The following is a 14,566-nucleotide window of genomic DNA, read 5'->3' on the forward strand; positions in this document are numbered from 1 at the left end:
AACCCCCAAAAGGTTGCACAATACCCACAGAAATGTGAAAACTACCTAAGAAATACCCAATGTGTATGAAATGAGATGTCCTTATGCAGCGCGACCAACAAAAGATGTAAAACTGCCCAAAAAAACCCCACTAAAACATGCAGATTGTCCACAAAATAAAAATAATCTTTGAGAAACTTCAAACAAATTTTCCTCCAAACCATAGAAATAATTAAAAACCACAGGAAGTGTTCAACCGCATCAACTGATTTATGTAGAAAGGCATGAAAAAAAGATGACAAATCACAAAAAACTATAAAAAAAAAATGCAAAATGTGAACAAATAGACCGGAAAATATGACAAAAACGTTGAATCGATCACAAAAAGAAGAGAAACGCCAACAGGAAGATACAAAACTAAGCAGAATCTATTGAAACGACGCACAATATTATCAGGAAAAATCACAGATGACCTCCAACAACAATAAACCGCAGAAGAGGCTGCGGCTTCACAGTTTTGAAAACACTTTCCTCGCCGCTTGATCTGCTTGGACTTATTTTTAGAGCGCAGTGTTTTCCCAGTGTGGCCCCCACTCTCCTCCTCTTTGGCGCCGCGTCTCATTGTTTTAATTACGTGTCGCGCGGCACGTCGACACCAGCACCCAGAGGCCCGCTCCGGCTCGCCGGCCAGAGCGGACGGCGACTGACAGCGCGGCTAATCGCCCCTCCCGGCCACCGGTGTGGCGAGGTGGTCGGAGGCCATGTGCCTCCGTCCCCCGTGGCCCTCCGAACCCCACCGCCGTCTCCGTCACGCCAAACGCTGACCTTTGGCAGGGCCGTCGCAGAAGGTCAGCGTCTCCGCCCGCTCGTGGTTTTTACAGCCACTCCGAGGTGGCGGGCTGAAACCCGCCAACGGCTCTCCAGCCAGAACGGAGCCAAACGGGTTCCAGTGTGAACACCTGGAGAGCCGACGCCGAAGCGGCTCGCGCCACAAAAAAGCAGAGTGGACACGAAACTCATAGTTGTTGCGGCTTCTCTTGATTCTCTAAATGAGTGAGGATCAAGAATCGAGCCCTGAGGGACGCCAGGACGAAAATAATCACTGTGTGAGTCACGGTTGTGTCAGATTATTTTAATTTGGTTCAACGATTCTGAATAGTTTTTTTCTGGAGGTTTTTGCTTTTTCTTTGTTCAGATCTTGGCTGTTTGACTGGATTTGTCGCACCTCCGGTCTCTTCAAGCCGATCACTCCTTTCCTGAACGAGCAGATCCAGACCTTCGCGTTGCTTTTGGGTATGAACAACAGGGGGCGCCAGCGGCGGCACTACCTGCACACTGCCGCCGCCGCTACACCTTAATAAGACAGCAGAAAAATGAGCGGGGGGGGTCGGCTAAAGGATGAAGGTGCGGGGCGATGTATCGCCGCACACTTAACAGCGGGCCCCACATGACGAATGCGCGGCGGGTAATAATTCAGCAGCAGGTCTGTCTGCGCCGGGTGCCGGGAGAGGCGCCAGCATCAGGCCCTTTATGGGAACAGATTAGTCTTGTCCCCCCCCCCTCAAAAGGCCAGCGCTAACAGATTTAAAATTAGACCGGGGGCTTTTAATCTGGGCCGGGGTGCAGGTGCGGCAGGCGCCGCGTAACGGCGGCGCGATTGGGCTCAGGGGACCAGATGGGGCGAGCGGGCGAAGGGGGTGGGGGGGCCCACATCACAAGATAATTGCCCCCCAGGGTCAAAGCAGGGGGAGGGGGGGGGGGCGCCGCCTTGTACCCCCATAAAAGCCCAAACTGGAATCAATCACATAGACTCCACTGACGGACACGTGTCGTCCTCAAACCGCCATCGACTCTGATTAATCTCGTGGGTTCACTTTGCCCTCACTCGGGTCTCGGAGGTGCTCGCGAAGGTCGTCAACCTCGTATCAGACGGAAACGCCGTGTTGTTCTCAAATTAGGCTCCGATGTTTGACTTGACGTCATTTCAAGCTACACTGGCACTTTGTTTTGTGGTAGTTTTGTCTTTTTAATGTTTTTGAAAGGTTTGTGTTTTTATGGCTCTTTTATGAATCACTGCAGTTGTTTTGGGGTTTCACATATTCTCACAATAGTTTGTACCTCGTTAGCTGTTTTTTCTCTGATATGTGGATTTCTTATTGTCCTTGCAGTTGTATTGAGTCTGATTGTCATTGTTTTCGGCCTTTTTGTAGTTCTGATGTGCCTCTGCAGTCATTTTAGTTTTGTGCATTACTTAGACACTTTCAATCATTGGTTGGTTTTTTCAGTGTCTTTATTTGAGGGTTTTTGGAGTTATTTGTGCCTTTTCATAGTAGTTTTTTGTTCTTTTGCATATTGTAGTTTTTTTTTGTGTATTTTTGTGGTGTTTTTGCATCATTTTGTTGTGCTTTTGCATTTGTTTTGATCGACGTGAACAGTTGAGGCTCTTTGAGGTTGCAAATCGGTTATTAGTGGAACCTAGTTCGGCGAAAACTCGACATTTTTTCTGCTCCAAACCACTGAAATTGAATATTTCGTGGTCTCACTTTGATGGCTGGACACAATGGGACGCCAAAATGGTCATTTTTTTTATTCGACGGATTAGTTAAATGCAGTTTGATCCAATCTTCCACCGCGCTGAGTCGAACAAAACGCAACTTCTTCCAGAAGAGAGACGATAAACTGAAGTGTAGAAGTTTAAATTTCACTTGCAGAGAAGTAATGAAGGCTCAGAAGGCGCCATGGACTCGAGAGTGGAGAAAAAAAAAGAAGGAAAATCAAACCGCACTCGGTAAATTTAACATTAACGTCTCGGTCTGAAGCAAATGTCATCATGGTTTGTGTAAATAAGCGAGTTTCCCACGAGATGCGGCTGCATGTGTGTCGCCGTGCGCGGTCTGCGCTGAACGCCGGTTAACTCCGTGATCCCGCCCGCCATCATCTCCCCTCCATTATCTGCAGCCGGGCCCACGGCCTGCATGTTAAACAGCAGCCTCCTGACAGGCACGGCCGCAGCAAACTGAAAAATAATTGGCCCCTACATCCTAATTCATCTGTAAAAGGGAGGCCTTGATTAAATTAGTCCTAATAGACATTATTTTGTACATGACTGCCTCGCCGCTGCCCGTAACCGCGTCCCCCAGCTCGCCTAACAAGCCCTCCAATTTACTATTGACATTAAGCCGGCTGACACGAGCCAATCACCGGGCCATTCATCGTTTGTCATCGCGGCGAGGTTATGCTAATGCGGGCTAAAAGCACAAACTAAATGCACATTCTTTATGCCTGAGTCATCAGATTAACCTCGCCGTCCTCTCCCCTCCCTACTTTTAATAATGAAGAAATAAATAACGCCACTCCGGCCGTCCTCTCGGTGGCTCGCCGGGAGCCAGCGGGGGCCACTCCACTCCCGGAGCAGAAACAACCCCCCCCCCCCCCCCGCAAACCACCCCGCCTCCACCTCCCCGCCCGTCCCTACCGTCGGCTAATTGGCTCAGTCGGCAAATTGCTCATGGAATAAAGAAAACGGGAGATAGGGGGAGGAAAACCTCCGCAGAGTTCTCCTCCGTAATGTGTTTGGATTGAATGGGTTCACGGCGAGCCGCGGCCGGGCTGGTAAACAGTCCGGGCCACAAAGAGACACTCGGCAAGATTTCCCCCGCTCAGTGTTTTGGTGGGAAAACGCGATTAGTCCACGAGGGTAATGGTTTGGATACGAGAGCTCAAATTTGAAAAAAAAAAAAGAGAAAAAAAGAACAAAGATTTGGTTTGATTCGGATGCAAATCCTCAAAGAAGATGGCGCAGAAATTTGATTTATTCAGGTTTATGTGGATTTATTTTTACAAAACCTCAGCTGGACAGGTTGTGTGACAACATTTGGACAGATGTTGCCATTTCTACATGCTATATGTATGATTAATTGGATTATGGGAAAAACAAATCATGATACTGTTGATCATTCAATGACGACTTGGACATTTTACTTCCTGTGTCAAGACGATTGCTCTGGACGTTACATTAAAGTAAAGGAAAGTGTCCTCCGGTACCTGAGAGGTTCTGTAACAGTGGGACAGACCGAGGGATCAGCTGGGTTTCTTTTGTGTTTACTCTGAGGATACTGTTTACTATTATGAATATAATCTTAATGCATTGTGAAGGACAGAGTGAAATCTAAAATGTGTGAAAGTAAAAATCATAGACAAGCTGTGGAGTTCCTCAGGGCTCAATTCTGGTTCCACTCCAGTTGACACTTTCTGAAACTGTTTGTATGTTCACGTAATTTCTTCTTAAAATACATTTGAAATCATTCGACAATTAAGAAACGGATGTTTTCGGGTCAAGATGATAATCAATAGAAACAAATGTCACAAAAGCTGAAGATGTTGTGACATATGATTCAATAAAACATCTCAAATATGATATTTTAATGGTATAAAGTAAAAATGTTCTTTACAAATAAAAAATCAGTATCTTGAAAACAACTTATTTTTACTGTGTCTCAAGGTTGTAACTCAGAACACAGAAGGTTCTGCTAGAAATTCATCTCAAAACTTTTACTAATTGTAAAAATCCAGAAGTCACTTATCAACTAAAATGGAACATTTTATCTTTTAATTGTGTTTTTATTTCAAATCAATATAATTCAAGTAAAGATAAATACAACTTAGTATGAATGTTTCTATGTGGATGATATCGTCTTATTTATTGAATTTCCCCCTCTTCTAATCTCCTCAAACTTCCTCTTAAATAAACGGGATTGGCCCAAACATCCAGTCTTCAGTGACGCGTCGTCAACACCTCTGCAGTGTTGTTCTGCTCGTTGGACGCATCGCAGGTTGAGTTGTAATTTAAGGGGCGCAGCGAGTGGCGGGCGAATCTAACCTCGCTGACATCTACATATCATTTCATAGACCTTGTCCGGCACTCCATAAAGCTGTCGTAAAAACTCCACGCCTTCCTCACGCCGAGGCTCAGCGCATGCATGAATGGGATGGACGGGAAGCAGAAAGGTAGAAGAGGTGAAAGCAGACGAGAGAAGCGTTTGAGTTCTGGAACCTGGGAGGCAGTAAAAATGATCTTAAATCAAGCTCCTCCTGCGAAATGAAAGAAAAAATAACCGGGAAAGTGATGCATTTATGAACATTGTCATTGGAGGAAAAACTGAATTATGATGTAACTCCTACTTAAATCAGACAGGTTTTTCACTTAAAGGTAGAAAAGGGTCGTATATTTTAATCCGTGGGCTTTAATTGGGGTAAAATGGAAGTGAAGAGAGGATTTTTCAACCCTAAGATTAATGTAGGCGTGTCACATCACGAGGATGACAAACGCATTCAACAATTGCAGTTCTATAGTGTTAACTCAAGTTTGACATATTTTCTGGCAAATATCGCTGAAAACGACCCCAAAAAGAAACAAAAGGAGATAAAAAAATTAAATAAAATACAAAAAAAGAAACTAAATGACCCTACAAATGACAATAACTAAGGGACAATAAAGTGACCCAAAGAAATGTCACAAAAGAACCACGGAAGATGAAGAAAATTAGATTAATATAATTCCCCCCCCCCAAAAAAAAATTTCTTTTGAAGATACAAGAAGTAACTTCAAAGAGACAAAACAATTTCAAAGTAAAATGATGACACAAAGCCGACAATAAGGACTTTATGGCCACAATAAGGACAAAACGGACAAATGAACTGATGCAAAATACACAAAACAAGCATGAAAAGAAACACAGAATGATTATGCACGAAAAATCCTGCCACGTCGTCTGCAAATGTGCGGTGAACTCGCTTTTATTGAGCCTTACAGGCAAAACTGAGGGAAAAACACCCCAGACAAACCCAAAGAGAAAAGCTTTGTGAATTCGATGCTAAAAACGTTATTCCCGTCACTTGCTGGTGAACTTTATGTAACCCGGCTTTTATCGAGTCTGACAGTCAAAATTGAGGGACGAACGACCCCGCCGTGCCGCGAGCCTGACGGAGTGCGGAGGCAAGAAGGTAGAAGTTTGAAAAGAGAGGAGTCGGGAGAGAAAGGAAGGGATTTATGGAAGAGAGGTGTCAAACAGCCGGCCACTTAAGGAATGGACTGATAAATACTATCGACAGGGCAGAGGGACGAGGGGGACGGAGGGGGGGGTCAGTGGAGGGGGGGGGGGGGCAGAGCTGCAGTGGAGCGTCGCGGGTTAATTGAGATAATATTGACCTCCTTCTCTAATCTCTTCGGGGGAAACATGCCTCCGATTCATAAATAAATAGGAACATGAGCAACAATAAAAGCATTAGTGCTCTGACGGAGGAGGGCTAATGGCACGTCGATACGCAAAGATCGCTCAGTGTGTGTGTGTGTGTGTGAGGCAGCTAGTGTGTGTTTTCACTGCTGTGCGTTTCCGCCATAGGTATCACGAGCGAACAGGCTTCAGTGCTGCGAGTGTTTCCCATTGAAAGCTTGATCTACAAAGAGCGTGCGGTGGTCGCAGAGGTGTGAACACGCAAAGAAAAGAAAAGAACGATGGGAAATGACGGGGAATTAATTAAAAAAGGATCCAAAAGAACAGCGGAAAGAGGAACCAACAAGCTCGGAAACGACCTTCAATGCAAAATCACAATAGAAGACGCACAATTACTTTAAGGCCCGTGTGAAAGAGACAGAAAACCAATGGGAGGATGAGGAACGGCTCATTAATGCAACAAAACTGCAGCGAGAAGAAGAAAAATCATCTAAAAAAAAAAAAAAAATGGAGGTGCTGAAAAAAAAAAGAGATTCAAATGCGGCACAAAATTATGGAAAACGGGAGCTAATCCACAACAAATGTTCAAAAAAATTGTGCAACATGATCAAGAGTCACAAAAAAGGTGCAAAATGATCATAAAAGATGCAAAAACCATCATTTCAGAGGAGTAAAATGGCAACAAAGGGAAAACTAAACAACGAGATTGTGAGTTACAACAAAAATATACATAAGAAACACAAAGCAGAGCAAAAGGGAAGTATAAAGAGGTTTTCAGGAGTAACGGGAAGGAATATTTGAGGTATTTACAGTTTTCAGACTCGGAAGGTTGTTCAGATTTTGTCTTGTCGCTGTTGGTTGTTTCAGTGCATGCCAGGTTAAAGAGTGTGTGTGTGTGTGTGTGTGTGTTGGTGGGGTGGAGGGGGGAGTAATTATAAGGTGCTTCTGTTGACTAATGAGCGTTGGGGGGGGTGAGTGCAGGGGGGAGGACAGGGAAGTCGATCTTTATGCGGATGGCAGTCAGCTCTAATTTGTTATGATGGCTGCTGGCTTCCCAGAGCTGCAGCGGCCGATAATTACACAACACACACACACACACACACACACACACACACACACACACACACACACACACACACACACACACACACACACACACACACACACACACACACACACACACACTGAAGTTCAGCGATTTGTTACTATTCCCTGTAGTCTACAACACACCCACACACACACAGACACACACAGAGACACACACACACACACACAGAAGCATTTTTGTCAATATCCACCTCATCTGGCGTGAGAGCGTGACACACTGCCCCCTGTCTGTGGCCATCAGCACTGCACCAGGAACCAACTAGAATTAATCAACCCTTATTACCCAGATACGTCTTTATTTTTAACTTGATCTATATTATTGTCATTAAATGTAATAATTTCATCCACATCGTATTTCACATGTATCACCCGTGGGTGTGACTGTGAGTGTTGGACTGGCGTCCCTGGTTCTCCTACCTGCTGGCGTCCGGCGCCGGTTTGAGGCGCCCCTGAGCGTTGGCCTCCCACACGCCGTTGGCCAGCTCGTTGCCGATGGCCGACATGACCTTGATGAGCTCCAGCGGCCACTCGTCCAGGTCCAGGGAACGGACCCGGGACAGGTGGGTGCCCAGGTTCCGGTGGATGCCCGAGCACTCGATGCAGATCAGGGCGCCGAGGTTGAGACTGGCCCAGTCCGGGTCTGCAGGATGTACAGGAAGCGTGGCTCTCGATTACAGAATACGGCTGGCGGGTTCTACACTGCGTCTTCTTTCTGTCGACATCCCGACAAAAAGACGTTGCGACCAAAGCGTGTACTCACTCTGGGCTTCACAGTCGGCACAGCGGCCGTTTCCTCGGATGCTGCGAATGGACTGCAGCGCCATCGCCTCCGTCTGGCTGGTCAAACGAGACTAAAGCAAAAAATAAATAAATAGAAATTAATAAGACGTATATCATCAGAAAACAATGTCCCCTAATAACTTGGGACACATTTTTTCAAACGGGGACTTTTGGTCACAGAGAGTCACGATCCAGTGTTGGCGTCCCTCAGGACTCCCTCCTGGGTCCACATTTGTTGATTTATAATCCCACAACTAGTAGTTTTGGTAACGAGCAATCAAAGCATTATTACTAAAAATATTTGACCGTTAGTAACTTGATCCAAAACTATCAGTGTTTCGCTAAAACCTCCTAAATCCTCATTAAAACTCAGGTTAAAGTGAGCGGACGCCAGTCGAATCACAGACGTCGGGAAACGAAGGAACATCACAGCAAACAAATGGAATTGGGGGAAGGAGGGGGTGAACACATTTTTTTTTTTTGGGGGGGGGGGGTTAATTCTTGGGTGGGAGGGCAATGAAAAGCTGGAAGCCCGAGGCGTAAACACGGCGGGCTGAGATGGAGTCGCCTGCTGCAGCTGGGAAATGGCAGCAGTGAGGCTCGATGTGAGCTACAGTAATTGGTATTTTGTAATTATATGAGTGGGTGTGCTGTGTAAATAAAAGCTGACTTCACTTGTATGTTTGGGGCCTGATGGGAGTGATGTTGTTTAGTTTTTTTTAGATATTTGTGAGAGCTTAATGTCAGATTTGTTGCTTTTTTTTTACTTGAAAAATGCACATAACTACAGTTTTAATGGTAAAATTGCAGATCATTTACACGCTACAAAATGACGACTTGTTAAATTGTGAGAATAAATCCAATAAATCAGCATATTTTCAACCGAAAACGACAGCGTGCGGCGGCGTGGAGGCCTCACCTTGTTCTTGCTGCTCTCGCAGGACTGCAGGCTGGCCAGGATCTGGCTCTCGATCACCTGAACCCAGGCGTCCCGCTCTTCGTACGACGTGGCCTCGAAGTGCCACGTCTGGCCCGTCAGCGACACGATGGTGAACTCAAAGTTCTCCTCTTGCTCTGCCAGAGGAGAAAACGGGAAGCGAGTCAGCGACAGGAACTGGAGTCGCGCGCCGCCTCGGTGCAAGTCAACGGGCGATCAGCGGAATCAGAGTGTCCAGGAGTCACCTGTTCCCCTGACCCACGTGACCCCCCCCCCCCTCCAGGCCCCCGGAGCCAGGATGTCACCCGCATTACGGGGCCTCGTGTCGCCCTGAGGGGGAGGTCAGGGGTCACAATCATGGCTCACATGTGGATCTGCTCCCCACCGACCCCTCAGAGGTCAATGAGATGATCAGGAGTCAATTAGAGCCTCCGAGGGCAACGAGTCCAGGTCGGAACCTGCGTGGTCTCGCTGTGGCCGACTGGAAACCCTGCGTCTCAATCTAAAATCCATCAACAGAGAGATTTGTAACGTCACACTGAGGGTGTGGAGTCGGAGAAAAGGACCTGGGACGTCCACCGCCGGTGTATCGTCCTGCTGCGGGTGTTTGGACGACATTTGGAAACCGTTACGGCGGATAGGAAGTGGAGGTGGAGCAGATCATTGACGGATCCCAAACAGGCAGCTCCTGTTTACAATTAGCCCCGGCCGGGGGGGGGAGGTAATCACTCCATCAAAGGATGGCCTCCAGCACTAATGACAACTCCCAGGATTCCTCACTTTCTGCAGAAGGAGGCTCTCCGACCCCGGTAATCGCTGCGCGGCCCCGGCGACGGCTTCCGGAAGCAGCCGCTCCACCAAACGGACGGGCGGTTTAATCAGTCGGAGCGCCGCCGCGGCCCTCCGCTCCTCCTCCACTCCAGTCATTTGGCTAATTGGGAGCGTCTCAGAGCAGCGGAGCTGAAGTTTGCCTCCGGCTCGGCTGGGGATAATCAATGGGCCCCCCCCCCCGTCCGACGGGAGGCGAGGATGGAGGAGGAGCCCCGGGGCCTCGCCAGCCCCCGTCCACTTCCAGGAGACAGAGATCGAAAACACCTCTGCTGTCCAAAGTTTCTTTAGCCGGAGACGGCGGAGGATCGTTTTCATCTGTGAGCCGCTGCGGGCTTCCGTCTGATGAGCGCGGCTTAATTAGAAGTGCTGTTTACAGGACGGCTCAAGGTTACGGCGGGGAGGAACTTTACCCGCCGCGCCAGAAGTGGATTTCAAAAAAGAAAAGGCGGAGAAACTCCTCCAACTGTCATCGCAAAGTCACACGTCCACTTTTGACATAAAGGAATCGGCACCGGCGATTCATGTCGTCTCACGCCGTCGCTTTATCGTCTCAACATATCAGGCTGGTAGATTTAGATTTAAGTTTCCACCGACGTGAAAAGTTAACAACAGGCCAACAATAAAACTACAACGTCAGAGAAGTAAATGTGACCAACATTTGAAAGAAAACATGTCAAATGGGATGTCAAACTTTTCTAACTATAATGTCAAAATGCACATGAAAACATGCGATTGGAAAAAGACACGTTTCAGAGTAAAAGTCTCCAAACACAAAGCGCTCATTAAGCTGGGCGACGTGTTTGGGGGCTCCCGTGTCTCCAGGACGGCCCACCCATCATGGCTGAAGCCCCCCGGGGTCACAAACAGGAATCCCATCATAATTAAATTCCCATGATTCTCTGTTTTCAAGGGGAGGAGCAGTGTGGGGGGAGGGGGGGTGGGCTGCTTGACAATTATGGAAACCAACAATCCATAAAGGGTTCGCCTCTCCTAAATGAAATGTGGATGTAGATGCTGCATGACCACCGCTCTGGAAACCTCAACATGAACCTGCAGCTCAGACTCGACCGATAAAAGGTTTTTAAACTAGTCTCTCTTATTGTGTTGTGACTTTACTCTGCACCTGATCTGGCCTCTTGTCACTTATCGAAGCACTTCAACTCCCAAATACTCACAAACAATCAACTTTACCCGGTGTGTCCAGGGTCAGAAAGTCTAAAAGGAAAGGAACCTTTCAAAACTGATTGTTTTTGTATTTTCGTTTCAGAAAGATTTTGCGTTTACATACCAACCCCCCCCCACTAGTGGGCGCTTTACTTTAGTTTTGGAATGAAACCACACACACACACACACACACACACACACACACACACACACACACACACACACACACACACACACACACACACACACACACACACACACACACACACACACACACACACACACACACACACACACACACACACACACATTAACAATGTGAGAACACATATGGGCAGACGACCCAGTTGGATTGTTATTTCAGTGACTGTCAAAATAAAACCAGCAGGTCCCGGGACGATGTGGACTGTTTAGCGTTTTCACTTGAAGCCGCCATGCAGGCGTGGCGGTGTTGAGCGTATGCACGGCGGGGCGTCAGAACCCACACAGACACGCAGGCGCCCGGGTGCTGCTGGTAATTACCCCCACCGCTCTCGGCTACTGTGGGTGACATTCGCGTGCGGAGAGAAGGTGGCGCCGAGGCAATTTGTGAACTCTGACACTGGCAACCTTTAGCGGCAGAAACAGAACAAACCAAATATACAGCATTTACAAGACGCAGGGCGGTGGGGGGGGGGGGTGGTGGGGCACGGCGTGCATACGAGGCGATCATTCGGGGGTGCGAGGTGTCGAGCCGGCCCAGCGGGAGGTGCAATGAGAGGGGAGGCGTGAGGGAGACAAAAGGGGGCCCCGGGAAACACAAATTAAAAGCCTTAAATGTCACCGCACACAGTATTGCTTTGCGACACAGGTCATTACTCCCTATATTATTCGCAGCCTTTTACAACATTAATAACCTGGAAAATATTGCGGCCGATTGTTCCCAAAGTCTCCGTGCTCCGGGGTTTTTTTTTGGGGGGGGGGGGGGTTTGGGGGGAGAGGTGGAGACGCGTCGACGGGGGGGAATCAAACCCCACAAGCTGCTGAATGAGGACGAGCACACGGGAAGGACACGTCACACCACCGCGACACGCCACATGCTTCCGGTTCCGGTGGTGCCCCTCACAAGGTGAGGTGGACGGGGCCACGGGGATACGGGGGGGCGGGGACGGGGCGGGACGCGGTGGAGAAGACGTCTTCAGGGGGAACGTTTGTCTCCAGCCGGACGACACAGACTGACACACCGGGGCAACAGAGATTTGGTGATTTGCTCTCAGACGTTGGGGACAAACGAGGCGACGTTCCTCTGATGGTCGAGAAACCTTAAGTTCTGCTGTTCTATTGGGAAACACGTCTTCAGCTCAGTTTATCTTTCGTCCTCAGTCTCCTGATCAGTTCGGGGCAGATTTGCTGGTTGATTGAAGGCGTTTGGCATCGAGTTGACCTCTGCCTTGTACATTAGAATTGCTAGTTGGTCAGTTGCTGGTTAGCTGGTTTGTCGGTGGCTCAAAATGCCCGTTTGGCACGCCCGGCCCTCCACTTCATACGTTCTACTGGTCACTTGGCTGACTGAGTTAGCAGCTGGGCGACGGGTTGCCGTTTTATTGGTCAACAGGCTCGTTGCTCTGTTGGTCAGTCGGGAGGCTGAACGTTGCTCCTGAACGTTCATTGCGACACGTTTTGATCGTCAAATCACCAAATCACTGAACTGGGTGACGCGCGGCTGCGGCTCCAGCCCGTCGCGCCGCGCCAGTTTCAGCTTTACCTTCTGAGTTGTGCAGACTGTTGGCGTAAATGCTGCGGAGGCTACCGACGCGATTTAGTTTCCACGCTCTACGTTTGGCTGAGAAAGAGAAGAAGAAGACAGAACAAAGGAGAGGAACCAGTCACACCAGCACACAGACGGAGAGGAGGAGGGGAAGAGAGAGACAGGCGTCAAAAAGTGGTAGCGACAAGGAGGGGTGGGGGCGGGGCTTAGTGCTGAAGTGGGAGGGGCTAGTGACAGAAATGTAAATAAAAAATTAAAGGAAAAAAATGTGGAGAGTTAAAGGATTTACTCAACGTCTCTTAAAAAATGAGAACACAGTAGAAACGTCCATTTATTTTCGATTTTTAACACAAACCCCAAATATTTCAGGCTAATTCTGTTTTATTTGACAAATACGGCATCTCACAATGTTCGGACGTTTTTTTTTTCTATTTAATGGATGGAAGACAATTTTCACAACTGAATGTAAATAAGTTCATACAAGGGTTTGAAATAGCCGAGAAACTAATTAACATTTGATCATAATATAATTTCATGACATGCACTTAACAGTTTTCAAGTGTTTTGTAATATTCAAACACTAATTCAACATTGTGAGGATTTGGTGACATTTTTAACATATTGTCATCGCTTTTTAAAGCGTTTTAGATCATTTTTCATCGACTTTTAGGATATTTATGTGTGGTTTTTTGAACCGTGGGAGGAAAACCCACACACACACACACAGGATGTTCTTTCTGCGAGGCAAGAGCATGCGGGCAATTTGATAATGGACATATAACACCTTAAAAAAATGTTAAATCTGAATTTTTCAAGCATTTTTTTTCTTCTTTAACAATTATAGCACCATTTTTAATGTCTATTTATAAGCGCTATAATTAAAGATGCACTTAAACAGCTTGAAATAAACATTAAGAACCATTGAAAGCAGTGCCACTTGTCACCACGGCGACTCTGCGGCTGCGACTCTCGCAGCTGGCGCTTCCTCGACCTCTGACCCCGGCTCAGTGGTGAGCGGCGGACGCCGCCTGCTATCGCTCTCTGCCCCGCGGCTACGGCGAGCATTTACCGCCAGAAAAACCAACGTTTGCCGAGGAATGAAATACGGCTTTAAATGTTACTCTGCTTGTTTCCCTCGGTCGGCCGGCGAGCGGGGGATAATTCAGGGCCGTGTTAGAAAGGTCGCGGGGTGCCGCGCGGATTCGCCGCAAAATGAAAATGTGCTTCCGGAGCTGGATGGCGGGGGTTCGTGTGCGTTTCGTTGTTTCTCGTCATCAAATGCCGAAAAGCATGAAGTGGCTTCACTTTCTTTGCGAGACGCAAAAAATAACAGTTTAAGGTGTTTTTTTTTTTGGTTTTATCGAAGCAGATCATCAGAAGCTGGAAGGGTGTGTTCAGGGAGCGTGGGTCATCACAGTTCTGGGAAAAGTACTGCGAATGAAGCGCACAATGAGATGTAAATGATCATGCACGTGATAAAAGTTGATCCTGAACCTGAGTGACGGGACCACCTGGACTCTGGTCCACAGCCACCGTCTTTGTTTCCACCTGTTTGACCCCCGGCAGGCGCCATGATTAACCTCCACCACGAAGGAATGTCTAATGGCAGCCGGCGGGCTGCAGGTGCAGCGAGCACACGCACAAAGCATCTTTCTTTCTTTTTTTTAAAACATATTACGTACAAAAATATGAAAACGTTTGCCGTGACTCTGGAGGATCAAGTGGGAGAGCAGATGGATGAATATTATTATATCTCTTTGTCGAAGGTCATTGCTGACGACACTTTCT

General features: G+C 47.6%; 1 protein-coding gene across 1 annotated transcript in view; it reads right to left on the reverse strand.

Annotated features, from left to right (window-relative positions):
* agap1 (ArfGAP with GTPase domain, ankyrin repeat and PH domain 1) overlaps positions 1-14,566 on the reverse strand; it is a gene marked incomplete at its 5' end in the record, with an annotated part of 90,471 nt that overhangs the window by 12,045 nt on the left and 63,860 nt on the right. The window contains 3 exons of the mRNA XM_080520024.1: positions 7,737-7,959; positions 8,080-8,170; positions 9,019-9,173. Of these exons, the coding sequence (XP_080376150.1) occupies positions 7,737-7,959; positions 8,080-8,170; positions 9,019-9,173 (469 nt within the window). The remainder of the gene's footprint in view (positions 1-7,736; positions 7,960-8,079; positions 8,171-9,018; positions 9,174-14,566) is intronic.

Source organism: Blennius ocellaris, assembly GCF_963422515.1.
Source record: "Blennius ocellaris genome assembly, chromosome: 24".
Classification (NCBI taxonomy): domain Eukaryota; kingdom Metazoa; phylum Chordata; class Actinopteri; order Blenniiformes; family Blenniidae; genus Blennius; species Blennius ocellaris.